Source organism: Vidua chalybeata (assembly GCF_026979565.1).
Source record: "Vidua chalybeata isolate OUT-0048 chromosome 3 unlocalized genomic scaffold, bVidCha1 merged haplotype SUPER_3_unloc_1, whole genome shotgun sequence".
NCBI classification, from domain to species: domain Eukaryota; kingdom Metazoa; phylum Chordata; class Aves; order Passeriformes; family Viduidae; genus Vidua; species Vidua chalybeata.
Genome location: NW_026530281.1, coordinates 33,939 through 61,399, shown reverse-complemented (window position 1 = coordinate 61,399; position 27,461 = coordinate 33,939). Strand labels below are relative to the sequence as shown.

Below are 27,461 nucleotides of genomic sequence, written 5' to 3'. Positions count from 1 at the left end.
GGGGAAGATGCGGAATGCAGCGTGTGGGATGAGGAATGTGGGATGAGGGATGAGGGATGCGGGGAAGATGCGGGCGCAGGAGGTGGATGTGGGGAGGGTGTGGGATGCGGGGTATGGGGAAGATGCGTTATGAGGGGAAGATGTGGGACGTGGGGAAAGATGAGGGATGTGGGGAAAGATGCGGGATGTGGGGAAAGGCGTGGGAAGATGCAGGATGTGGGCAAGATGCGGGATGCGGGGAAAGATGCGAGATGCGAAAAGATGTGGGATGCGGGAAAGGTGCGGGATGTGGGGAAAGATGCTGGATGCGGGGAAAGATGCTGGATGCGGGAAGGATGCGGGATGTGGGGAAAGATATGGGATGCGGGGAAAGATGTGGGATGCGGGGAAAGATGCTGGATGCGAGGAGGATGCAGGATGTGGGGAAAGACGCGGGATGCAGGAAGATGCGGGATGCGGGGAAAGACGCGGGCTGTGGGGAAAGAGTCGGGATGCGGGAAGATGCGGGGTGCGGGAAAGACGCGGGATGCGGGGAAAGACGCGGGATGCGGGCAAGCTGCGCGCATCAGCCGCGGGGCAGGCGCGGGGGTCGGCGCGCCTCGGCCGGTCCCTCCCGCCCGCCCGGCGCAGCCCCGCCGGCAGCCCCGGGGCTGGGCTCGCTCCCCCGGCAGCCCCGGGGGTCTGGGTGGGCTCCGCCGCTCCGCCGGCAGCCCCGGGGGTCTGGGTGGGCTCCGCCGCTCCGCCGGCAGCCCCGGGGGTCTGGGTGGGCTCCGCCGCTCCCCCGGCAGCCCCGGGGCTGGGTTCGCTCCCCCGGCAGCCCCGGGGGTCTGGGTGGGCTCCGCCGGCAGCCCCGGGGGTCTGGATGGGCTCCGCCGGCAGCCCCGGGGGTCTGGGTGGGCTCCGCCGCTCCGCCGGCAGCCCCGGGGGTCTGGGTGGGCTCCGCCGCTCCCCCGGCAGCCCCGGGGGTCTGGGTGGGCTCCGCCGCTCCCCCGGCAGCCCCGGGGGTCTGGGTGGGCTCCGCCGCTCCCCCGGCAGCCCCGGGGGTGGGCTCAGCCGCGCACGTGGCCGGGGCGGGGGTGCGATCCCGGCCATAAAAACGCGAGCGGCTCCGCCGGAGCCGGGCAAGTCTCGGAGCCTCGCAGCCGCCAGCTCAGCGCAGGTAGGAATTCCTCCTCCTCCTCCTCTTTCTCCTCTTCCCGGCTTGTTTTTCCCCAGCTTTTCCTGCTTTTTTTTTTGTTGTTGTTTTGTTTTTCACCCTCCCCACCATGCACGGCCTCGCTGCGGGGCTGAGCCCCGCGCTCCCCGCCGAGGGTGAGCTCTGCTCTGCCGGTGCCGCTCTGCCGGTGCCGCTCTCCCGGCGGCGGAGGAAAAGTTTCGCTCTTCAGCCCCAAAATCCAGCCGAGCGGAGCCGCGGGGATGCAACAAGAGGCGGCGTGGCCTGCCCGGAGCCGGGGGTGCTGCCGGCTTCCTCCGGGATCGGCGGGAATTTCTTATTTTTTGGGGATTTTTTCTTGGCGGGGGGGAGAGCAGCCACGCCACGATTTTACCCATCCCGTATTCCCACTCCTTTCCCTTCCAGTCGCGACTTCCCCGGGATCTTCCCGGCTGAGCCACCCCAAAAATCACACACACACACAAAAAAAAAAAGGACGAGCATGGGATTTTCTTTCTTTCTTTCTTTTTTTTTTTAAATTTTTTTTTTTTTTTGTGCTTTGTTCTGCATAAAGCCCCCCCCCCGCCAAAAAGCAGGGAAGGAGCGGCTGAGGGGATGGGGATGCGGGGACAAAAAAATATTATTCCCGATTTTTTTTTTTTTTTTTACCTCCAAGCAGCCTTTTCCCGGCTCCCATCTGCCTTTCCAGTCACACCGCGGCGCCTCATTTTGGCCAATTATGGCCAATTACCTGATTGAGGGGCACCGCGAAAAGGCAGCGCTGATTTCTTTTTTTTTTTTTTTTTTTTTTTTTCCGCCAGGGATCTGTAACCACCACCCCCCTCCCCTTCCATCATTCCCAAATCCCTCTGATTTCCCTGAAATCCCCCCCAGAAATCCGCCGGCACAACGGCAGGATTTGGGGGAGCAGGGCAGGGGCTCAGCGGCGCTGCCGGGGGATACTCTTGGACAATAATTTGATTTTTTTATTTTTTTTTTTTAATGGGAAAAAGCTTTCCCTCCTTCCCGGATCCCACGGATCCTTCCCTGCCGCCTCTGGATCACCCTCTGGATCAGGCCTTGGCTCCGGGCAGGGTGAAAAAGGAGGGGAAAAAAGGGGGATTTGGGATGGTTTTGCTGCGGGATGATCCCAAAGCGGGGCACGGCCGCTGCTTTTGGGGTGTTCGGGGCGATCCCAAAGGCGGGATAATCCATGGGAAGAGGGGCCGGGAGCCGAATGGCCTCAAATGGAGCGGATAAAATCCCATCTGAGGCAGCACCTGCTGCCCCTTCCAGCTCCTCTCCCGGGGTTTATTCCCATTCCCGCTGCTCCCACAATGGATTTTCCCACCTCATCCCATAAAAAACCGCTCGTCCTGATGGATAAACCCGCCCTAGGCTCGACCGCAGGCTGGATTTCCATTTAGATAAAAACAACAACAACAAACAACAAAAACACCCAGCCCAAACTCATTTATTTTTTATTTTTTTTTTATTCATTATTCTCCTCCGAAATGAATGAGGGTAATTCCAACGGCATGGAAAAAAACTCGGATTTTACCCTCGGGGCTGCCGCGTCCTGGCGAAGCTCCGCGGGGTGCTTGGGGTTGGGTTTTTGGGGAGGAAAAGGAAGATTTTTGTGCCCCGGAGGAGCCGCGGGGGTGGCTGTGACATCCCCAGGCTCCAGGGGAGTGGGACCGGTCCGAGAATCCTTCGGGAAAGAGGGCCCAGGTCGGGTTTTCCCAGAGGGAAAAATATTTTTTAAATTGGGGGGGGGGGGGGGAAATGTGGGGGAAATGGGAAAGAATGAGAGAAAAAATGTGGGGGAAATGGGAAAGAATGAGAGAAAAAATGTGGGGGAAATGGGAAAGAATTAGATAAAGAAATGTGGGGGAAAAGAATGAGATAAAGAAATGTGGAGGAAAAGGGAAATAATGAGAAAGAAATGTGGGGGGAAAGGGAAAAAATGAGAGAAAAGAAATGTGGGGGAAATGGGAAAGAATGAGAGAAAAAAATGTGGGGGAAATGGGAAAGAATGAGAGAAGAAAAGGGTGGGAAAATGGGAAGGAATGAGGAAAAAATGTGGGGAAAAGGGGGAAGGAATCAGAGAAAAAATGTGAGGAAATTGGAAAGAATGAGGAAAAATGTGGGGGGAAAGGGAAGGAATGAGGAAAAATGTGGGGGGAAAGGGAAGGAATGAGGAAAAATGTGGGGGAAAGGGAAGGAATGAGGAAAAAAGTGGGGAAAAGGGGAAAGAATGAGAGAAAAAAAGGAGGGGTAAAAAAGGAAAGAATAAAAAAGAAACGTGGAGAAATGGGGGAAAAAATAGGGAAAACAAATACTGGGGGAAATGGGGAAAAACGCATCCCTTTATTTTTTCGTGGATTTGTGGCTGGGAAACTGAGGAAGGGGCTTGGAGCCGCCACCACCCCCACCGCTGCCACCCCAAAAAAAAAAAAACCCTAAAATCCCCTAAAAGCGTCCAGATTGAATTTTGGGGCGGGGGCTGCACAAAGCGGGATTTGTTTCCCCCCCGATCCCAATCCCGATCCCATTTTCGCACGGATCTCCCGGGCTCGGAGCCTCCTGGGGACACGGGGACAGGGACAGGGGGGTGGCGGTGCCGATCCCGGGTTTTTTTTTTTTTTGGGGGGGGGTTTTGGCCTCTCCCGGGAGCTGTGACTCACCCGAGCGCTTTTAATGACTCGGCGGAGATTAAACCTCAATTCCTGCTCCTTATCAGCGTCGCCCGGACCCTCCGGCGGGTGACAGCCGCGACGTGTCACCGCTGTCACCGCGCGGACAAAAGGTGACCGTCACGCCCGGCAGGGACCCTGCGGGGTGCTCGGCGTGGGGCCGGCCCTGGGAAGGGGGGATTTGGGATCCCCGAAACCCGGCGATGTCCCCACCTCTGTCACCTCTGCCGTCTCTGCCTGGTCCCTGGATTGTCCCCTACAGCCGGTGCCACATCCCCATCCTGTCCCTCTCTGTCACCTCTGTCTGGTCCTCTCATTGTCCCCTAAACCCGGTGCCACATCCCCATCTCTGTCCCCTCTGCCTGGACCATGAATTGTCCCCTAAACCTGGTGCCACATCTCCATCCTGTCACCTCTCTGTGGTCCCCTCATTGTCCCCTAAACCCAGTGCCACATCCCCATCTCTGTCACCTCTGTCTGGTCCTTGGATTGTCCCCTACACTCGGTGCCACATCCCCATCCTGTCACCTCTGTCTGGTCCCTGGATTGTCCCCTACACTCGGTGCCACATCCCCATCTCTGTCACCTCTGTCCCCTCTCTCTGCTCCCTGGATTGTCCCCTAAGCCCAGTGCCACGTCCCCATCTCTGTCACCTCTGCCTGGACCATGAATTGTCCCCTAAACCTGGTGCCACATCCCCATCCTGTCCCTCTCTGTCACCTCTCTGATCCCCTCATTGTCCTCTCCCCTGGTGCCACATCCCCATCCTGTCCCTCTCTGTCACCTCTGTCTGGTCCCTGAATTGTCCCCTACACTCGGTGCCACATCCCCATCCTGTCCCCATCCTGTCACCTCTCTGGCCCCCTCATTGTCCCCCAATCCTGGTACCACATCCCCATCTCTGTCACCTCTGTCCCCTCTGTCTGGTCCCTGGATTGTCCCCTACAGCCGGTGCCACATCCCCATCCTGTCCCTCTCTGTCACCTCGCTCTGGCCCCATCATTGTCCCCTAAACCTGGTGCCACATCCCCATCCTGTCCCTCTCTGTCACCTCTGTCTGGTCCTCTCATTCTCCCCTAAACCCGGTGCCACATCCCCATCTCTGTCACCTCTCTCTGGTCCCTGAATTGTCCCCTAAACCTGGTGACACATCTCCCTGTCTGTCCCATCCTGTCCCTCTCTGTCACCTTTCTCTGATCCCCCCATTGTCCTCTCCCCTGGTGCCACATCCCCATCCCTGTCCCTCTCTGTCACCTCTCTGTCCCCTCTGCACCCTGAATTGTCCCCTAAACTGTTGCCATGTCCCCATCTGTGTCACCTCCGTGTCACCTCTCTGGTCCCTGGATTGTCCCCTACACCCGGTGCCACGTCCCCATCTCTGTCACCTCCGTGTCACCTCTCTGGTCCCTGGATTGTCCCCTACACCCGGTGCCACGTCCCCATCTCTGTCAGCTCTGTCCGCTCCCTGGATTGTCCCCTAAACCTGGGGCCAAATCCCCATTTCTGTCCCTCATTGTCCCCTCATTGTCCCCTACACCCGGTGCCACGTCCCCATCTGTGTCACCCCTGTGTCACCTCTCTCTGATCCCTGAATTGTCCCCTAAACCCATTGGCCAAGCCAGCTGGGACATGGAATTCTGTGGGAATTCTGTGGGAATTCTTTGGGAATTCTCCGGGAGTCGGGCTCAGATTCCGGCGATCCCTGCTGGACCCTCCCAGGACAGGGACAGTGACAGGGACAGTGACAGGGACAGGGGTGGCACGTCCCCAAAGCCAGCGCGGAGCAGGAATTGGGAATTGTCCCTGTCCGGGAACAGCTGGGAATGCGCTGTCCCCGTCACGTCCCCGCTAAAAAAAACCCCAAACCCTGCCCGGGACCGGGGCCAGGAGACGTCCCGGGAAACCAACCCCGACACCCGGGAGCCTTTTGGGATCGGCTCCTGGAAAACCCCGGAGCCTTTTGGGATCGGCTTCTGACAAAACCCCGGAGCCTTTTGGGATCGGCTCCTGGAAAACCCAGGAGCCTTTTGGGATCAGCTCCTGGAAAACATCGGAGCCTTTTGGGGTCTGCTCCTCAAAATACCCCAGAGCCTTTTGGGATCAGCTCCTGGCAAAACCTGGAGCCTTTTGGGGTCAGCTCCATGGAAATCCCTGGAGACTTTTGGGGTCAGCTCCATGCAAAACCTGGAGCCTTTTGGGGTCAGCTCCATGGAAAACCCCGAAGCCTTTTGGGGTCGGCTCCTCGCATGCTCTGGAGCATTTTGGGGTCGGCTCCTGGCAAAACCCCGGAGCCTTTTGGGTCATCTCCATGGAAATCCCTGGAGACTTTTGGGGTCAGCTCCTTGCAAAACCCTGGAGCCTTTTGGGGTCAGCTCCATGGAAAACCCCGGAGCCTTTTGGGGTCTGTTCCTCGCAAAACCCCAGAGCCTTTTGGGATCAGCTCCATGGAAATCCCTGGAGCCTTTTGGGGTCAGCTCCATGGAAAACCCCGGAGCCTTTTGGGATCATCTCCTCACAAAATCCCTCGAGCCTTTTGGGGTCAGCTCCATGGAAATCCCTGGAGCCTTTTGGGGTTGGCCCCTCGTACACTCCGGAGCCTTTTGGGGTCAGCTCCATGGAAATCCCTGGAGCCTTTTAGGATTGGCTCCGTGCAAAACCCCAGAGCCTTTTGGGGTCAGCTCCATGCAAAACCCCGGAGCCTTTTGGGATCGGCTCCATGGAAAACCCCGGAGCCTTTTGGGGTCGGCTCCATGGAAAACCCTGTAGCCTTTTAGGGTCAGTTCCTTGCAAAACCCCGGAGCCTTTTGGGATCAGCTCCATGCAAAACCCCGGAGCCTTTTGGGGTCGGCTCCATGGAAAACCCCGGAGCCTTTTGGGGTCGGCTTCTGACGAAACCCAGGAGCCTTTTGGGATCGGCTCCATGGAAAACATCGGAGCTTTTTAGGGTTGGCTCCATGGAAAACTCTGGAGTCATTTGGGATCGGTTCCTCACAAAACCCCGGAGCCTTTTGGGGTTGGCTCTTTGCAAACCCCGGAGCCTTTTGGGGTCGCCTCCACGGAAAACCCCGAAGTGTTTTGGGGTTGGCTCCATGCAAAACCCCGGAGCCTTTTGGGGTCGGTTCCTCGCAAAACCCCGGAGCTTTCTGGGGTCGGGTTTTGTGGGATTCTGTGGGATTTCATTGGGGTTTACGAGGTTTTGTGGGATTCTGTGGGATTTTGCATGGCTTTGTAGGGTTTGATGGGGTTTTGTGGGGTTTGGTGGGATCTCACAGAGTTTTGTGGGGTTTTGTGGGATTTTGTGAGGTTTTTTGGGGTTTCATGGGATTTTCCAGGGTTTCATGGGATTTCACGGGATTTTTCAGGGTTTCACGGGGTTTTTTGTGGCTTGCTGGGATTGTGCAGGCTTTTGTAGGATTACATGGGATTTCACGGGATTTTGCAGGGTTTTATGGGATTTCACGGGACTTTGCAGGGTTTTGTGGGATTTCTTTTTGGATTTTGAAGGGTTTCATGGGGTTTTCCACGATTTTTTGGGATTTTGCAGGGTTTGTGGGGTTTTCCACGATTTTTTGGGATTTTGCAGGGTTTTGTGGGGTTTTGCAGGATTTTTTGGGATTTTTTCAGCGTTTCATGGGTTTTGTGGGATTTTTTTTTTGATTTCGCAGGGCTTTGCAGAGTTTTTTGGGATTTTGCAGGGCTTCGCAGGATTTTGTAGGATTTGACGAGGTTGTGCATGATTTTGTGGATTTTTGGGGATTTTGCAGGGTTTCATGGGGTTTTGCAGGATTTTTTTTGGATTTTGCAGGGTACTGTGGGGTTTTTCCATTATTTTTTGGGATGTTACAGGATTTTGTGGGGTTTTGGGGGATTTTGCAGGGTTTTGTGGTGTTTTGTGGGGTTTTGCAGGGTTTTTTTGGGACTTCTTGGCATTTTTTGGGGTTTCATAGGATTTTGTGGGGTTTGACAGGGTATTGCGTGATTTTTTTGGGGGATTTTTTGGGGGATTTTTTAGGTTTTCACAGGGTTTCGCAGCGTTTTTGGGGGATTTTTGGGGATTTTTTTTAGGTTTTTGTGGGATTTTTGTGTGGTTTTTTTTGGTTTTCACTGGGTTTTGCAGAGTTTATTTGGGATTGTGCATGATTGAGTGCGATTTTTGGGATTTTTGTGGGATTTCTTAGGTTTTCACGGGGTTTTGCGGGGTTTCATGGGATTTTGTTGGGTTTTGTGGGATTTTTCAGGATTTTTTAGGTTTTCAGGGTTTTTTTTTTTGTATTTGGTGGGATTTTGCAGCATATTTTGGGATTTTTCAGGATTTTTTTTGGTATTTTGCAGGATTTTGCAGGGTATTTTGGGATTTCACGGGATTTTATGGGATTTTTTCAGGATTTTTTAGATTTTTGCGGGGGTTTTTTGGGTTTTGGTGGGATTTTGCAGGATATTTTGGGATTTTTCAGGGTTTTTTTGGGATTTGGTGGGATTTTGCAGAATATTTTGGGATTTTGTGGGTTTTTTTTTTTTGTATTTGGCAGGGTTTTGCAGGATATTTTGGGATTTTGCAGGATTTTTTTGGTATTTGGTGTGATTTTGCAGGATATTTTGGGATTTGGCGGGATTTTGCAGCATATTTTGGGATTTTGCGGGATTTTTTTGAATTTGGCGGGATTTTGCAGGATATTTTGGGATTTTGCGGGATTTTTTTGGGATTTGGCGTGATTTTGCAGGGTATTTTGGGATTTGGCGGCATTTGGCGGGATTTTGCAGGATATTTTGGGATTTTGCAGGATTTTTTGGGATTTGGTGGGATTTTGCAGCATATTTGGGGATTTTGCAGGATTTTTTTGGTATTTGGGGTGATTTTGCAGCATATTTTGGTGAGATTTTGTGGGATTTTTTTTGAATTTTGCAGTATTATGCAGGGTATTTTGGGATATCACAGGATTTTATGGGATTTTTCAGGATTTTTTAGATTTTTGCAGGGTTTTTTTAGTATTTGGTGGGATTTTGCAGGATATTTTGGGATTTTGCATGTTTTTTTGTAGTTGGCAGGATTTTGCAGGATATTTTGGGATTTTGCAGGATATTTTGGGATTTTGCGGGGTTTTTTTGGGATTTGGCAGGATTTTGCAGGATATTTTGGGATTTTGCGGGATTTTTTTGGTATTTTGCAGGATTTTGCAGGATATTTTGGGATTTCACGGGATTTTATGGGATTTTTCAGGATTTTTTAGATTTTTGCAGGGTTTTTTTGGGATTTGGTGGGATTTTGCAGGATATTTTGGGATTTTTCAGAGTTTTTTTTGGGATTTGGTGGGATTTTGCAGGATATTTTGGGATTTTGCATGTTTTTTTGGGATTTGGCAGGGTTTTGCAGGATATTTTGGGATTTTGTGGGGTTTTTTTTGTATTTGGCAGGATTTTGCAGCATATTTTGGGATTTTTTGGGGATTTGGTGGGATTTTGCAGCATATTTTGGGATTTTTTGGGGATTTGGTGGGATTTTGCAGGATATTTTGTGATTTTATGGGATTTGGCGGGATTTTGTAGGATATTTTGGGATTTTTTGGGATTTGGCGGGATTTTGTAGGATATTTTGGGATTTCGCGGGGGTTTTTTTGGGATTTGGTGGGATTTTGCAGGATATTTTGGGATTTTTTTGGGATTTTTCGGGATTTTGCAGGATATTTTGGGATTTTATGGGATTTGGCAGGATTTTGCAGCATATTTTGGGATTTTTTGGGGATTTGGTGGGATTTTGCAGCATATTTTGGGATTTTTTGGGGATTTGGTGGGATTTTGCAGCATATTTTGGGATTTTTTTGGTATTTTGCAGGATTTTGCAGGATATTTTGGGATTTCGCGGGGTTTTTTTTTTTTGTATTTTGCGGGATCTTGCAGGCTATTTTGGGATTTCGCTCGATTTTCCGGGATTCTTGGCGGGCTTTTGACGCCTCTGTCCCCGCAGCCGCTGCCGGTGGCGCCATGAGGGCCGTGCTCTGGGACCTGCTGCTGCTGTGCCTCTGCGCCCGCGCCCGCGGCGACTGCCGCGGCGACTGCCTGCACTGCGACCGCCAGCTCTACCGCGACACCTTCGACGTCCTCGTGAGTGCCACCACCGCTGTCCCCTGTCCCCGCGGGCTCCGGGCGCCGTTTTCGTTCTGCTGGGGTCTGGGGGACATCGTGAGTGCCACCACCGCTGTCCCCTGTCCCCGCGGGCTCCAGGCGCCGTTTTCCCTCTGCTGGGGTCTGGGGGACATCGTGAGTGCCACCACCGCTGTCCCCTGTCCCCGCGGGCTCCGGGCACCGCTTTCGTTCTGCTGGGGTCTGGGGGACATCATGAGTGCCACCACTGCTGTCCCCTGTCCCCGCGCCCGCGGGCTCCGGGCGCCGTTTTCCCTCTGCTGGGGTCTGGGGGACATCGTGAGTGCCACCACCGCTGTCCCCTGTCCCCGCGGGCTCCGGGCGCCGTTTTCCCTCTGCTGGGGTCTGGGGGACATCGTGAGTGCCACCACCGCTGTCCCCTGTCCCCGCGGGCTCCGGGCGCCGTTTTCGTTCTGCTGGGGTCTGGGGGACATCGTGAGTGCCACCACCGCTGTCCCCTGTCCCCGCGGGCTCCGGGCGCCGTTTTCGTTCTGCTGGGGAATTTGGGGGACATCGTGAGTGCCACCACCGCTGTCCCCTGTCCCCGCGGGCTCCGGGCACCGTTTTCCCTCTGCTGGGGTCTGGGGGACGTCGTGAGTGCCACCACCGCTGTCCCCTGTCCCCGCGGGCTCCGGGCACCGTTTTCCCTCTGCTGGGGTCTGGGGGACGTCGTGAGTGCCACCACCGCTGTCCCCTGTCCCCGCGGGCTCCGGGCACCGTTTTCCCTCTGCTGGGGTCTGGGGGACATCGTGAGTGCCACCACCGCTGTCCCCTGTCCCCGCGGGCTCCAGGCACCATTTTCGTTCTGCTGGGGAATTTGGGGGACATCGTGAGTGCCACCACCGCTGTCCCCTGTCCCCTGTCCCCGCGGGCTCCGGGCGCCGTTTTCGTTCTGCTGGGGAATTTGGGGGGGATTTGAGGGGAAGGTGCCACCTGCTGCCACTGTCACTGTTACTCCTGGGCGGGCACTGGGATGGTCCCAAATCAGGGTGAAGGTCCCAAATCAGGGTGAAGGTCCCAAATCAGGGTGAAGATCCCAAATCAGGGTAAAGATCCCAAAGCAGGATGGTCCTGAGGAAAGGTGAAGACCCCAAATCAGAATGAAGATCCCAGACCATGATGGTCCCGAGGGAAGGTGAAGATCCCAAACCAGGATGGTCCCGAGGGAAGGTGAAGATCCCAAACCAGGATGGTCCTGAGGGAAGGTGAAGATCCCAAATCAGGGTGAAGATCCCAAACCACGATGGTCCTGAGGAACGGTGAAGATCCCAAATCAGGGTAAAGATCCCAGACCAGGATGGTTCTGAGGGAAGGTGAAGACCCCAAATCAGGATGAAGATCCCAAATCAGGATGTTCACAAATGATGGTGAAGATCCCAAATGAGGGTGAAGATCCCAAATCAGGATGGTCCCAAACAAGGGTGAAGATCCCAAATGAGGGTGAGGATCCCAAATCAGGATGGTCCTGAGGGAAGGTGAAGGTCCCAAATTAGGGTGAAGATCCCAAATCAGGATGGTCTTGAGGGAAGGTGAAGATCCCAAATCAGGATGAAGATCCCAAATGAGGATGAAGATCCCCGACCATGATGGTCCCAAGGGAAGGTGAAGATCCCAAACCAGGATGGTCTTGAGGGAAGGTGAAGATCCGAAATCAGGATGAAGATCCCAAATCAGGATGGTCCCAAACGAGGGTGAAGATCCGAAATCAGGATGAAGATCCCAAACCAGAATGGGCCCAAGACCCCCCAACCATCCCCACCTTCCATCCCCATCACCCATCCCAACCCCAAACCCCTGCGGAGGACAGGGGCCTCCAAATTCCCGCTTGGAGCCCTGGTGGGGTGGGATGAGCCTGGAGATCCCACAGCTCCTCCGGGCCTTGATCCGCGTCCCGCACGGGATGGGAAGTGCTGTGAAACCGGAATTTTGGCCTTTCCCAGCTCCTAAATCCTTTCTTCTCCCCTCTGCTGAGCCGTGGCCGTGTCCCGGCGTTCCCGGAGGATTGTCCACCTCCCCCATTTATTTGGGATCACAAATCCCACGGGGTGGAAACGTCCCCCCCTTCCCCAAAGGAGCCGGCAGCTTGGAAGCCCCCAGGGTTGGGAAATATCCCAAAAAAAAAACCCCAGGAGAAACCAGAAACTTCCAGGAGATCCTGGAGTCACCCCAGTGCCACCAAGGGCACGTCACTGCCACCAAGTTTTGGGGTGCCACCACCCTGGTTCGGCCCCAAAACGTCGGTTTGAAGGCACCAGAACCTCTGTGAGATCCCCTTTTCCTGCCTGCTCCTGCTCCTGGAGCTCCAACCGGAACCTTGGGGAGGAGCTGGGATGGTTGGTGGCCCATGGACCCCATGGCAGGTCCTATCCCAAAGCCAGAGCAGTTGGAACCGGAATTTGGGATCTCCTGGAGCTCGGTTTGGGCTGGAAGGATCCTCGTGGTGGGATTTGGGATCTCCTGAAGTTTTGGGCTGGAATGATCCTTGTGGTGGGATTTGGGGTCTCCTGAGGTTCAGTTTAGGCTGGAAGGAGCCTCGTGGTGGGATTTGGGATCTCCTGAGGTTCAGTTTGGGCTTGAAGGATCCTTGTGGTGGGATTTGGGATCTCCTGAGGTTCAGTTTGGGTGGGAAGGAGCCTCATGGTGGGATTGGGGATCTCCTGAGGTTCTTGGCTGGAAGGATCCTCGTGGGGGGATTTGGGATCTCCTGATGTTCTGGGCTGGAAGGAGCCTAGTGGTGGGATTTGGGATCTCCTGAGGTTCAGTTTGGGCAGGAAGGAGCCTCGTGGTGGGATTGGGGATCTCCTGGGGCTTAGTTTGGAGTGGAAGAAGCCTCGTGGTGGGATTTGGGATCTCCTGATATTCTGGGCTGGAAGGATCCTCATGGTGGGATTTGGGATCTCCTGAGGTTCTCGGCTGGAAGGATCCTCATGGTGGGATTTGGGGTCTCCTGATGTTTTGGGCTGGAAAGATCCTCGTGGTGGGATTTGGGATCTCCTGGGCCTCACTTTGGGCTGGAATGATCCTTGTGGTGGGATTTGGGATCTCCTGATGTTCAGTTTGGGCTGGAAGGAGCCTCGTGGTGGGATTTGGGATCTCCTGAGGTTCAGTTTGGGCTTGAAGGATCCTTGTGGTGGGATTTGGGATCTCCTGAGGTTCAGTTTGGGTGGGAAGGAGCCTCGTGGTGGGATTGGGGATCTCCTGAGGTTCAGTTTGGGCTGGAAGGAGCCTCGTGGTGGGATTGGGGATCTCCTGGGGCTTAGTTTGGAGTGGAAGAAGCCTCGTGGTGGGATTTGGGATCTCCTGATATTCTGGGCTGGAAGGATCCTCATGGTGGGATTTGGGATCTCCTGAGGTTCTCGGCTGGAAGGATCCTCATGGTGGGATTTGGGGTCTCCTGATGTTTTGGGCTGGAAAGATCCTCGTGGTGGGATTTGGGATCTCCTGGGCCTCACTTTGGGCTGGAATGATCCTTGTGGTGGGATTTGGGATCTCCTGAGGTTCAGTTTGGGCTGGAAGGAGCCTCCTGGTGGGATTTGGGATCTCCTGAGGTTCTGGGCTGGAAGGAGCCTCATGGTGGGATTTGGGATCTCCTGAGGTTCTCGGCTGGAAGGATCCTCGTGGTGGGATTTGGGATCTCCTGAGGTTCAGTTTGGGCTGGAATGATCCTTGTGGTGGGATTTGGGATCTCCTGAGGTTCAGTTTGGGTGGGAAGGAGCCTCGTGGTGGGATTGGGGATCTCCTGAGGTTCTTGGCTGGAAGGATCCTCATGGTGGGATTTAGGATCTCCTGATGTTCTGGGCTGGAAGGAGCCTCCTGGTGGGATTTAGGATCTCCTGAGGTTCAGTTTGGGGTGGAAGGATCCTCGTGGTGGGATTTGGGATCTCCTGATGTTCAGTTTGGGCTGGAAGGAGCCTCATGGTGGGATTTGGGATCTCCTGAGGTTCAGTTTGGGCTGGAAGGAGCCTCGTGGTGGGGTTTGGTGCGACCTTCCACCGTTTCCAAAGCGACGTCCGATGAAGTCCCACCAGGTCCGTGGAGCAGGAGATCCCTGGAGTTACCGGTGCCAGGGAGGGACAGGGACCAGCTGCTCCTCAAGATGGGGATGAATCACCCCTGTCCCGGTCCCCAGGGCCACCAAAGCCACCAACCTAAGACAGGGAAGAACCTCCCCAGGTGATTTTGGAGCATCGGCCGCTCTTCACCGAGGATTCCCGACCCACTCCGAGCTGGGGACAAAAACCACTTCCAGAAGAATCGTCACCTCAGCCCGGTGGCCCAGGAGCCCGGGATGTCCACGCCGGAGGGTGACGGGACCTTGGAGCTGGTCACCTCCGTGGGATCCATCACCTCCAGCAGCACGGACCCTTCCAAAGCCTTGGAGATGCCAGGAGAGGACCTCAGCTCAGCGCGGGACGCCCTCGGTGACTCCGCAAGGCCCCATCCTACAAAAGCCCCGTCACCGCCGCGTTTGGGGACGATTCTCCCTCTTTTGGCTTCTGCGGGACGAGCCCTCGCGGGTGGGAAGAACCGACGGAGCCGCGGCCCTGCGTGACCACGCCGGGACTGGTGGCACCTCCCCGCTGGCCAAGCTGGTGGTGCCAAGGTGGAGAGAGGTTCTGCAGAGGTTTGGGGCCTGCAGGTGGCCACCAGACCCTCCGGATGCCCCCCAGCAGGTCCCCGTTGTCCCATCCCAAGGGAATTCCTTGGATTTACGGGGCCAAAAAAGGAGGTTTTGGTGCATCTCCAGGACTCGATACCGAATTTGTGTTTGCGTGGAAGGACGAACCCGTGGTGAGGAACGGGGTGGAGCGAGGGGTCGTTTGAGGGAAAAAAGATAAAAAAATGGATTTTAGGGTTTGATGGGAATTTCCACCTGGCTCAGGTGAACCCAGCTGGGGATCAGTGTGACCCCACCACGATGGAGATGAGGACAACCCTTCCCTTCCGGGCCGTCCACCCACGGTTCCTTCCGGCCTTCATCGAGTTGGGTTCTTCCACCATTTTCTCCTGGATGGTTTTCCCTGGGCGCTGGGTTTGGTGACACCAAAAGAAGGACTTTCCATGTCCTGTCCGGCCTGGAAAGGGATGAGACACGACCGTGGTGGGTTTGGTGACACCAAAACCCCACAGCAGGGACAGAGCTGTGTCCTGACCATCCTGGAAAGGGATGAGGTCCAACCATGGTGGTGTGGTGGCACCAAAACCCCACAGCAGGGACGGGGCCGTGTCCCATGTCCTTGGAATGGGATGAGACCCAACCATGGTGGTTTGGTGACACCAAAACCCACAGCAGGGACGGGGCCGTGTCTGGCTTGGAATGGGATGAGACCCAACCATGGTGGGTTTGGTGGCACCAAAACCCCACAGCAGGGACGGGGCCGTGTCCCATGTCCTTGGAATGGGATGAGACCCAACCATGGTGGTTTGGTGACACCAAAACCCACAGCAGGGATGGGGCCGTGTCCGGCTTGGAATGGGATGTGACACCACCGTGGTGGTTTGGTGATTCCAAAACCTCACAGCAGAGCTGGATCTGTGTCCTGTCCAGCCTGGAAAGGGATGAGACCCAACCATGGTGGGTTTGGTGGCACCAAAACCCCACAGCAGGGATGGGGCGTGTCTGGCTTGGAATGGGATGAGACCCAACCGTGGTGGGTTTGGTGGCACCAAAACCCCACAGCAGGGACAGAGCTGTGTCCTGTCCATCCTGGAAAGGGATGAGGTTCAACCATGGTGGATTTGGTGGCACCAAAACCCCACAGCAGGGACAGGTCCATGTCCTGTCCGTCCTGGAAAGGGATGAGACACGACCACGGTGGGTTTGGTGACACCAAAACCCCACAGCAGGGACAGGTCCATGTCCTGTCTGGCCTGGAAAGGGATGAGACACGACCACGGTGGGTTTGGTGGCACCAAAACCCCACAGCAGGGACAGGTCCATGTCCTGTCCAGCCTGGAAAGGGATGAGGCCCAACCGTGGTGGGATGAACCCCTGTGAGCCAAAGGACGCCGGTGACAAAGGGACATGGTGGGAACGGCCGTTCCTGGGGGCTGGAGGAACCAGAGGTGCCCCCTGCCTTTGAGGAAGGATGGAGGAGGATCTGGGAAGCTTCCCGTGAATCTCTGGGGAGGTGCTGGAGCGCGGAGCTTTTCCATCTTCATCCCGCCGAGCTGTTCTGAAGGTGTGGAGCACGGGAAGGTCACCGGGAGCAGCCAGCGTGGATTTACGGAGGAGCAGCGGTGCTTGACCAACCCTGAGGCTGGGCCTGACCTTCATCCCAGTGTCCCGTGACACCCTCGAGGACAATCCTGGAGTGGATAAACCCAGTGGACCGGGACTTCTTCAGGATAATGGGGCAGGAGAACCTCAGCAGATGCTGCAGAGCTGGGAGGGCTGGTGGCACCCCACAGGGCTCTGCTGCCATCCAGAGGAACATTCCCAGCTGGAGAAACCTCAGGAAGAGCAAAGTTCTGCCCCTGCGGAGGAACAAATCCACGCACCAGGACCTGCCATGGGAATGGGCCAGAGGTCCCGTCCCACCTCCACCCGTCCCACCTCCATCCCATCCCACCTCCATCCCGTCCCACCTCCATCCCATCCCACCTCCACCCGTCCCACCTCCATCCCGTCCCACCTCCATCCCGTCCCACCTCCACCCGTCCCACCTCCATCCCGTCCCACCTCCACCCGTCCCACCTCCATCCCATCCCACCTCCACCCGTCCCACCTCCACCCGTCCCACCTCCATCCCATCCCACCTCCATCCCGTCCCACCTCCATCCCGTCCCACCTCCACCCGTCCCACCTCCATCCCGTCCCACCTCCATCCCATCCCACCTCCATCCCGTCCCACCTCCATCCCGTCCCACCTCCACCCGTCCCACCTCCATCCCGTCCCACCTCCACCCGTCCCACCTCCACCCGTCCCACCTCCATCCCGTCCCACCTCCACCATCCCTTCCCACCTCCACCATCCCTTCCCACCTCTATCCCATCCCTTCCCACCTCCACCACCCTCTCCCACCTCCACCATTGCTTCCCACCTCCATCCTCTCCCACCTTCATCCATTCCCACCTCATCCCATCCCACCTCCACCATCCCTTCCCACTTCCATTGCTTCCCACCTCCACCGTTCTGTCCCACCTCCATCCTATCCCACCTCCATCCCGTCCCACCTCCACTGTCCCTTCCCACCTCCATCCTATCACACCGCCACCATCCTGTCCCACCTCCACCATCCCTTCCCGCCTCCATCCTCTCCCACCTTCATCCCTTCCCACCTCCACCTCATTCCATCCCACCCCATCCCACCCCATCCCATCCCATCCCACTCCACCCCATCCCATCCCATCCCATCCCATCCCATCCCATCCCATCCCATCCCATCCCATCCCACCCCACCCCACCCCACCCCATCCCACCCCATCCCACCCCATCCCACCCCATCCCACCCCATCCCATCCCATCCCATCCCATCCCACCCCATCCCACCCCATCCCACCCCATCCCATCCCATCCCATCCCATCCCATCCCACCTCCATCCAACCCCACCTCCATCCCTTCCCACCTCCATCCACCATCCCGTCCCACCTCCACCACCCCGTGAGTCGATGATTCCTGCTCTGTAGGACCCAGCGGAGCTCGTGCTGGCCGAGCAGGAGTGCGGAATTCCACGGGGCAGCGTGGGGCGTGTCCGGGGGAGGCCGGAGAGCGACGCCGAGCATCTCCACCACCTTCCACCCCTCTGGGAGCCCACGGCAGGCTCTGGGAGGAGACACCTCAGGGATGAGGCCTGGCACGCACCCAAGAGCAGCCGGCACCTTCCCATGGGCGTTCCCAGCGGGTTGGGTGTCAGGATGTGCCACAGAACTGCCGGCACCTTCCCATGGGTGATCCCAATGGGTTGGGTGTCAGGATGTGCCACGGAACTGCCGGCACCTTCCCACGGGCATTCCCAATGGGTTGGGCGTCGGCACGCGCTCAAGATCTGCCAGTACCTACCTACAGGTGTTCCCAATGGGTTGGGCGTCGGCATGTGCCCAAGAGCTGCCGGCACCTTCCCATGGGTGATCCCAATGGGTTGGGTGTCAGGATGTGCCCAAGATCTGCCAGCACCTTCCCCATGGCGTTCTCAACGGGTTGGGTGTCAGGACGCGCCGTGGAGCTGCCGGCACCTTCCCACGGGTGTTCTCAACGGGTTGGGTGTCAGGACGTGCCGTGGAGCTGCCGGCACCTTCCCATGGGCGTTTCCAATGGGTTGGGTGTCAGGACTGGTCACGGAGCTGCCGGCACCTTCCCATGGGCATTCCCAATGGGTTGGGTGTTGGCACATACCCAAGAGCTGCCGGCGCCTTCCCAACGAGTTGGGTGTCGGGATGGGCCGTGGAGCTGCTGGCACCTTCCCATGGGTGTTCCCAACGGGCTGGGCATCGGGACGGGCTGTGGAACTGCCAGCACCTTCCCATGCGCATTCCCAACGGGTTGGGCGTCGGGACGGGCTGCGGAGCTGTTGGCACTTTCCCATAAACATTCCCAACGGGTTGGGCGTCGGGCCGGGCCGGGAGCGCGGCGCCGCCGCCGTTCTCGGCGATGCCGTCCCAACCCGAGCGTGTCGCTGACGCCCGGCCGTGTTTCCCCCGCAGATCTGCATCCTGGAGTGTGAAGGCCAAGCCGTGCCCAGGGCCACCTGGGAGCTGTGCGCGGCCACCGGCCGGGCGGCGCCGCGGCCCCGCCGCCTCTCGGCCCGAGCCTGGCCCTGGGGCGAAGCGGTGCCGGCCGACGCCCCGCGGGTCGCCGACGCCGAGCGCGCCGCGCCGGGCGCCTCGGAGGAGGAGGAGGAGGACATTTCCCGGCGGCCGGGAGCGGGCCCGGCGGCCAAGGGGGTGCAGAAGAGGTACGGGGGCTTCATCGGGGTGCGCAAGTCGGCGCGGAAGTGGAACAACCAGAAGAGGTTTAGCGAGTTCCTGAAGCAGTACCTGGGCATGGCGCCGCGCTCCAGTGAGTACGGCCGCGGCGGCGCCGGCGCCGGCGACACCAACGAGATCTAAGCGGGATCCAACCCTCCACCCCGCCCGCCACATCCCATGGGTGCCATCCTACAAGGGGGCCATCACCAAGAGAACCCATTCGGAAAAATGGCTCGGAAACGCCAGCGCCGGGCACGGGGAGGGACGCGGGGCCACGCGGGGAGGGATGGCGGGGGCGCCGCCGGGGACACCTTGGGGGACATCTTCGGGGTCACCCTCGTGGGCACCTTTGAGGTTGCCCTCGGGGTCATCTTTGTGGTTGCCCTCATGGTCACCCTCGTGGGCACCTTTGGGGTCGCCCTTGTGGTCACCCTTGGGGTCACCTTCGAGGTCACCTTTGGGAGCACCTTCAGGGTTGCCTTTGGGGGTGCCTTTGGGGTCACCCTTGGGGTCTCCCTCATGGTCACCCTTTTGGTCGCCCTTGGGGCCACCTTTGGGGTCATCTTCGGGGTCACCTGTGGGGTCAACTTTGAGGTCGCCCTCAGGGTCACCTTTGGGGTGACCCTGCCTTCGAGGTTGCCTTTGGGGTCACCTTTGGGGTCACCTTCGGGGTCACATTTGGGGTCACCTTTGGGCCACTCCCAGGGCTGCCCTCAGAGTCACCTTTAGTGTCACCTTTGGGTCACCTTTGGATCCCCTTTGGGGTCACCTTTGGGGTCACCTTTGGGTCACTTTCGTGGTCACCTCTAGTGTCACCTTTGGGCCCCCTTTAGTGTCACCTTTGGGGCCACCTTTGAGGCCCCTTTGGGTCCCCTTTGGTGTCACCTTTGGGTCACCTTTGAGGCCCCTTTGGGTGCCCTTTGGTGTCACCTTTGGATCCCCTTTGGGTCCCCTTTAGTGTCACCTTTGGATCCCCTTTGGGTCCCCTTTGGGGTCACCTTTAGTGTCACCTTTGGATCCCTTTGGTGTCACCTTTGGGTCCCCTTTGGGTCCCCTATAGTGTCACCTTTGGTGTCACCTTTGGATCCCTTTGGATCCCCTTTGGTGTCCCCTTTGGATCCCCTTTGGGGTCACCTTTGGATCCCCTTTGGTGTCACCTTTGGGTCCCCTTTGGTGTCACCTTGGGGTCCCCTTTGGATCCCCTTTGGGGTCACCTTTGGATCCCCTTTGGGTCCCTTTGGTGTCACCTTTGGGTGCCCTTTGGTGTCACCTTTGGGTCCCTTTAGTGTCACCTTTGGGTCCCCTTTGGGTCCTCTTTGGTGTCACCTTTGGGTGCCCTTTGGTGTCACCTTTGGTGTCACCTTTGGGTCCCTTTGGGTCCCTTTGGTGTCACTTTTGGGCGCCCTTTGGGTGCCCTTTGGTGTCACCTTTGGGTGCCCTTTGGTGTCACCTTTGGGCGCCCTTTGCGTGCCCTTTGGTGTCACTTTTGGGCGCCCTTTGGGTGCCCTTTGGTGTCACCTTTGGGTCCCTTTAGTGTCACCTTTGGATCCCCTTTGGGTCCCCTTTGGTGTCACCTTTGGATCCCCTTTGGGTCCCCTTTGGTGTCACCTTTGGGTGCCCTTTGGTGTCACCTTTGGTGTCACCTTTGGGTCCCTTTGGGTCCCTTTGGTGTCACCTTTGGGTGCCCTTTGGTGTCACCTTTGGGCGCCCTTTGGGTGCCCTTTGTTGTCACCTTTGGGTCCCTTTAGTGTCACCTTTGGATCCCCTTTGGGTCCCTTTGGTGTCCCCTTTGGGCGCCCTTTGGTGTCACCTTTGGGTCCCTTTGGTGTGACATTTGGTGTCACCTTTGGTGTCACCTTTGGGTCCCTTTGGTGTCACCTTTGGGTCCCTTTGGGTGCCCTTTGGTGTCACCTTTGGGTCCCTTTGGGTCCGCGGTTGCTGCTCCGCCTCCTGCAGGGCTTGGTTCCCCCCCAATAAAAAAAAAACTGGGGAAAAAAAAAATCCTCAAAATTCCAAATAAAGACGGGAAATGTTTTAAAAAAAAAAATTATTTTCTAAAAAATAAAGTCGAAAATTATTTAAAACCCCAAGGAGAATTTGGAAATCACGGCAGATAAAGGAGAAAATGCAGGAAAAAATTGAAAATTAGGCTTTAAAAAGGGTGAGGACAAATAAAAAATATTTCAGAGGAAGAAGCTAAAAATGAAAAAAATATTTCAGAGAAAGAAGCTAAAAATGAAAAATATTTCAGAGAAAGAAGCTAAAAATGAAAAATAAATCAGAGAAAGAAGCTAAAAATGAAAAATATTTCGAAGAAATGAAAAATATTGCGAAGAAATAAAGAATAAATTTCAAAGATGTCGTAAAGAAATGGAAGATAAATGGCAAGAATATTTTCAAAGGAATAAAACAGAGAGTTCAAAACTCTTCTAAAGAAATAAAGAGGAAATTTCAGAAATATTTCAGAGGAATAAAGGATGAAATGGGATTCTTTAAAAGAAATAAAAGATTGATCAAAATTATTTTTAAAAAGTTTAAAATACGAGTTGAAATGTTTCAAGTAAAATACATTTTAGAGGCCAATAAAAGTCTAATTTCAATTCATTTTAAAAGACGTATCTGTAGAAATTTTTTTTTTAATTAATTAAAAAAATTAAAAATTAAATAATTTTTTAGAAATAAAGACATAAAAAATGAAATAGAGGAAAGGAATAGATGAAATCAAAGAAATAGATGAAGTAAAGAAAATAAAAAATAAATAAACGGAAGGAAATAAATAAAAATAAATAAAAACAAAATTGAAAAAATGGAAAGAAATGCAAATGAAAATAAAGAAAAATGGAATAAAAATGGAATTTCAAGCGCTCCAATTAACCCATTCCTGCCCAGCCCCGCCGCAATTCCCGAGGAAATCCCCAAATTCCTCAATTCCGCCTCCCCTCCTCCAGCCCCTCCCCAACCCCCATCTGGGGACGATTTTCACTTTTTTCCACCAAAATTTTTCCTTTTTTTTTCCCTCCCCAAAATTCCGCGAGAGAAATTCCCAAATTCCCGCTCCCGGCTCAGCTGCTTTGGCTTCTCCTTCTTTTGGTGCAATTTTTTTCCCTTTTATTTCCCTTTTTTCCCCTCACTTTTTAATTTTTTTCCCTTTTTTTCCCTCATTTTTTAATTTTTTTCTCCTCACTTTTAAATTTTTTCCCTTTTATTTCCCTTTTTTCCCCGTCACTTTTTAATTTTTCCCTTTTATTTCCCTTTTTCCCCCGTCACTTTTTAAATTTTTTCCCTTTTTTCCCCTCACTTTTAAATTTTTTTCCCTTTTTTTCCCCTCACTTTTTAATTTTTTTTCCCTTTTTTCCCCTCACTTTTTAATTTTTTTTCCTTTTTTCCCCTCACTTTTTAATTTTTCCCATTTATTTCCCTTTTTTTCCCCTCACTTTTTAATTTTTTTCCTTTTTTTTCCCTCACTTTTTAATTTTTTTCCCTTTTTTTCCCTTCACTTTTTAATTTTTTCCCTTTTTTCCCTCACTTTTTAATTTTTTCCCATTTATTTCCCCTTTTCCCCATCACTTTTTAATTTTCCCTTTTATTTCCTTTTTCCCCTCACTTTTTAATTTTTCCCTTTTATTTCCCTTTTTCCCCTGTCACTTTTTAATTTTTTTCCTTTTTTTTTTTTTCCCTCACTTTTTAATTTTTTTCCTTTTTTTTCCCTCACTTTTTAATTTTTTTCCTTTTTTCCCTTCACTTTTTAATTTTTCCCTTTTATTTGCCCTTTTTCCCCCTCACTTTTAAATTTTTTTTCCCTTTTTTCCCCTCACTTTTAATTTTTTTCCCTTTTTCCCCTCACTTTTTAATTTTTTCCCTTTCTCCCCTCACTTTTTAATTTTTCCCCTTTTATTTCCCTTTTCGCCCTCACTTTCTTCCCCTTTAAAAAATATTTTTCCCCTTTCTTTTCTCTGTTTTATTTTCTTTTTTCCCCATTTCCTTTCCCTGTTTTATTTCCTATTTTCCCCTTTCTTTTCTCTGTTTTATTTTTATTTTTCCCTTTCTTTTCTCCATTTTATTTCCTATTTTCCCCTTTCTTTTCTCTATTTTATTTTGTATTTTTTCTATTTTTATTAATATTGATATTTATTATTATTTATATTAATATTTAATATTTATAATTTATATATTTTATATTTCTCCCTTTCTTTCCCCATTTTATCTCCCTTTTTAATTTTTCCCCCCTTCCTTTCTCCCACTTTATTTTGTAATTTTCCCCCCATTTTATTTTGTATTTTTAAATTTATTTTCCCCTTCCTTTCCCCCATTTTATTTTGTATTTATTTTATTTTCCCCTTCCTTTCACCCATTTTATTTTGTATTTTTAAATTTATTTTCCCCTTCCTTTCCCCATGCTATTTTCTATTTTTTTTTAATTTCCCCCACATTATTTTGAATTTTATTTTATTTTCCCCACATTATTTTGTATTTTATTTTCCCCACATTTTATATTTTTTATTTACTTTCCCCTTCCTTTCCCCGTGCTATTTTCTATTTTTTCCCCACTTTATTTTGTATTTTTATTTTATTTTCCCCTTCCTTTCCCCATTTTATTTTGTATTTTTTATTTCTTTTCCCCTTCCTTTCCCCATGCTATTTTATATTTCCCCCCCACATTATTTTATATTTTTATTTATTTTCCCCACTTTATTTTATATTTTCCCCCCACATTATTTTGTATTTTTATTTCTTTTCCCCTTCCTTTCCCCACTTTATTTTATATATTTTTCCCCCACATTATTTTATATTTTTATTTCTTTTCCCCAAGCTATTTTATATATTTTCCCCAACATTATTTTGTATTTTTGATTTTCTTTTCCCCTTCCCTTCCCCACTTTATTTTGTGATTTTTTTTTTATTTTCCCCTTCCTTTTCCCCATTTTATTTTGTATTTTTTTATTTTCCCCTTCCTTTCCCCACTTTATTTTGTATTTTTGATTTTTTCCCCCTTCCTTTCCCCACTTTATTTTGTATTTTTGATTTTTTTTCCCCTTCCTTTCCCCATTTTATTTTGTATTTTTGATTTTTTTCCCCCACTTTATTTTGTATTTTTGATTTTCTTTTCCCCATTTTATTTTGTATTTTTGATTTTCTTTTCCCCTTCCTTTCCCCATTTTATTTTGTATTTTTGATTTTCTTTTCCCCTTCCTTTTCCCCATTTTATTTTGTATTTTTGATTTTCTTTTCCCCGTTTTATTTTGTATTTTTGATTTTTTTTCCCCTTCCTTTCCCCATTTTATTTTGTATTTTTGATTTTCTTTTCCCCACTTTTATTTTGTATTTTTGATTTTCTTTTTCCCTTCCTTTTCCCACTTTATTTTGTATTTTTGATTTTCTTTTCCCCGTTTTATTTTGTATTTTTGATTTTCTTTTCCCCTTCCTTTCCCCATTTTATTTTGTATTTTTTATTTTTTCCCCCATTTTATTTTGTATTTTTGATTTTCTTTTCCCCGTTTTATTTTGTATTTTTGATTTTCTTTTCCCCTTCCTTTCCCCATTTTATTTTGTATTTTTGATTTTTTTCCCCACTTTATTTTGTATTTTTGATTTTTTTCCCCTTCCTTTTCCCCATTTTATTTTGTATTTTTGATTTTCTTTTCCCCATTTTGTTTTGTATTTTTGATTTTCTTTTCCCCGTTTTATTTTGTATTTTTGATTTCTTTTCCCCTTCCTTTCCCCATTTTGTTTTGTATTTTTGATTTTTTTTCCCCACTTTATTTTGTATTTTTGATTTTCTTTTCCCCTTCCTTTTCCCCACTTTATTTTGTATTTTTGATTTTTTTTCCCCACTTTATTTCGTATTTTTGATTTTCTTTTCCCCTTCCTTTCTCCATTTTATTTTGTATTTTTGATTTTCTTTTCCCCTTCCTTTCTCCATTTTATTTTGTATTTTTGATTTTCTTTTCCCCTTCCTTTTCCCCATGTTATTTTGTATTTTTGATTTTTTTTCCCCACTTTATTTTGTATTTTTGATTTTCTTTTCCCCGTTTTATTTTGTATTTTTGATTTTCTTTTCCCCTTCCTTTTCCCCATGTTATTTTGTATTTTTTTGTAGCGTTCCGGCACCGCCTCCCAGCCCGGCACAGGCAAAATTAAATTCCTGCTCCTGCCCCGGCCGCTCGTCCTCTGCCGACCCCAAAGCGCTTCAGGCTCGAAAAAAATCTCCAAAATCTCCAAAAGCTCCAAAAGCTCCAAAAGCTCCAAAATCTCCAAAAGCTCCAAAATCTCCAAAATCTCCAAAAGCTCCAAAAGCTCCAAAAGCTCCAAAATCTCTTTCCTCGAAAAATCTCCAAAATCGCCTTCGGCCGGCGCCGACGGTGGCGCGAAAGCGGCGCCCAACGTGGGGAAAGCGCGGTTCTGCCCGGAAAATGGGAGTTTTGCCCCCCCAAAAAAATGGGATTTTTGGCCCCAAAAAAAAAAAAAAATCTTGCTGATAAAAGGAGGAGGTTTTGCCCCCCAAAAAATGGGATTTTTAGAGAAAAAAAAAAAAAACAAAAAAATTGGGGTTTTGGCAAAAAAAAAAAAAAAAATTTTGCCCCAAAAATGGAATTTTTTGGAAAAAGAAAAAAGGAATTTTGGCTGAAGGAAAAGGAGTTTTTGCAAAAAAAAAGAGATTTTTTGCTGAAAGAAATGGAATATTTGCCGGAAAAAAAAAAAAAAGGAAGAGGTTTTTTGCCCCAAAAATGGGATTTTTGTGGGGGAAAAAAAAATTTGGCCAAAAAATTGGATTTTTTGCAAAAAAAGGAATTTTTTTGTTGAAAAAAAGGGAATGTTTGCAAAAAAATTTGAATTTTTGCAGAAAATAAAAAGAGGGTTTGCACCAAAAAATGGGATTTTTGCCAAAAAAAGGAGGAATTTTTGCCCACAAAAAGAAGGCGTTCTTGTCTAGAAATTGGAGTTTTTTTCAAAAATAAACGAGGAATTTTTGCAAAAAGGAAGGGAATTTTTGCAAAAAAGAAATGGAATCTTTGCCTCCAAGAATTTGGATTTTTTCCCAAAAAAGGAGGAATTTTTGCCAAAAAAAGAGGAATTTCTACCAAAAAAAAAAAAAAGGAATTTTTGCCAAAAAATGTGAGATTTTGTGAAAAAAAAAAGAGGAATTTTTACTGAAAAAACTTGAATTTTTGCCAAAAATTTGGATTTTTTTTGGTTTTTTTTGTGGCCAAAACTCAGCCCCGAAATCGCGGAGAATTTCCCGGCATCGCAAAGGGGATTTTGGCTTCCCGCGGGATTCATCCCCAAATTTCCCACAAATTCGGGGTCGCGACCCAAAATCTCCCCCAACTCTCGTTGATTTTCATTCCCCTTTTATTTTTGGGATTTTTCCGAGCGTTTCCCTCGGAATTTCGGAACCGCTCCGGCTTCGACTCCTTCGCTCGGTGGCGTCGGCAACCAAACCCCAAAAAAAATTTGTGGGATTTTCCCGCGAGGAAAAAACCCAACCCCATCCATCCCCTCCTTCCTGATCGATCCCCCCCCGCCAAAAAAAGAAAAAAAAAGAAAGAAATTCAAAAACCCCAAATCCATTCCCGAGCCGAGCCCAAAGAAAAAAAAAATCCCGATGGGGAAAAAAACCAGGGAAAAATTCCAGGATGATCCCAAACTTTTGGTGTTTTCAGTTGTTTCCTACCAAGAGTTCTCCATTAAACTTGTACATAGCAAAAGGATCGAGAAATAAATCGATTTACGCTTTCTACGACCTGATTGCCGCTCGTCCCCGTCGTCCCCGCCCCCTTCCCACGGGAATTCCCGGATTTAGGGGGAAAACGGGACGTTTTGGGGTTTTTCCCGGGGGAAAAAATCCGGGATTTGTGAAAGAGCGACGGAAAGAACGGGATAAAAAAGGGGTTTAAAAATGGGATTTTGGGGAGTTTTGTAGGGATCCGTCGTCGTTTTCCAGCGGGGAATTTGGGATTCTGGTGGGTTTGGGAACGGGGAGGGCGCCCAGTCCGCTGCCGGGGGGTGAGGAGGAGTTATCCCAAAGAATTCCCAGATTTTTTGGGATTGGGAATGAAGAAAATTAATGGGGTGAAGGCGATGGGAGGGGATTTTTGGGATTGGGGTGAAATTCCTGCAATTGGGGTGAAATTCCTGCAGTTTTGGGATTGGGGTGGAATTCCTGCAATTGGGGTGAAATTCCTGCAGTTTTGGGATTGGGGTGGAATTCCCACAATTGGGGCGAAATTCCTGCAGTTTTGGGATTGGGGTGGAATTCCTACAATTTTGGGATTGGGTGGAAATCCTACGATTTTGGGATTGGGGTGAAATTCCTGCAGTTTTGGGATTGGGGTGGAATTCCCACAATTGGGGCGAAATTCCTGCAGTTTTGGGATTGGGATGAAATTCCTACAATTTTGGGATTGGGTGGAATTGCTACGATTTTGGGATTGGGTGGAAATTCCTGCAATTGGGGTGAAATTCCTAAAATCAGGGATTAAATTCCTACAATTTTGGGATTTGGGTGAAATTCCTGCAGTTTTGGGATTGGGATGAAATTCCTACAATTTTGGGATTGGGTGGAAA

The 27,461-nt window shown here is 51.3% G+C and overlaps 1 protein-coding gene across 1 annotated transcript; it reads left to right on the top strand.

Moving 5' to 3' along the window:
* Positions 1–1,083: 1,083 nt before the first annotated feature.
* Positions 1,084–26,637, top strand: PNOC (prepronociceptin). The gene is made up of 4 exons (XM_053932981.1): positions 1,084–1,159; positions 9,812–9,948; positions 18,633–18,987; positions 24,994–26,637. Exons 2-4 carry the CDS (start codon positions 9,829–9,831, stop codon positions 25,032–25,034), a joined length of 516 nt encoding a protein of 171 aa, XP_053788956.1. The 5' UTR covers positions 1,084–1,159; positions 9,812–9,828; the 3' UTR covers positions 25,035–26,637.
* Positions 26,638–27,461: the final 824 nt, after the last annotated feature.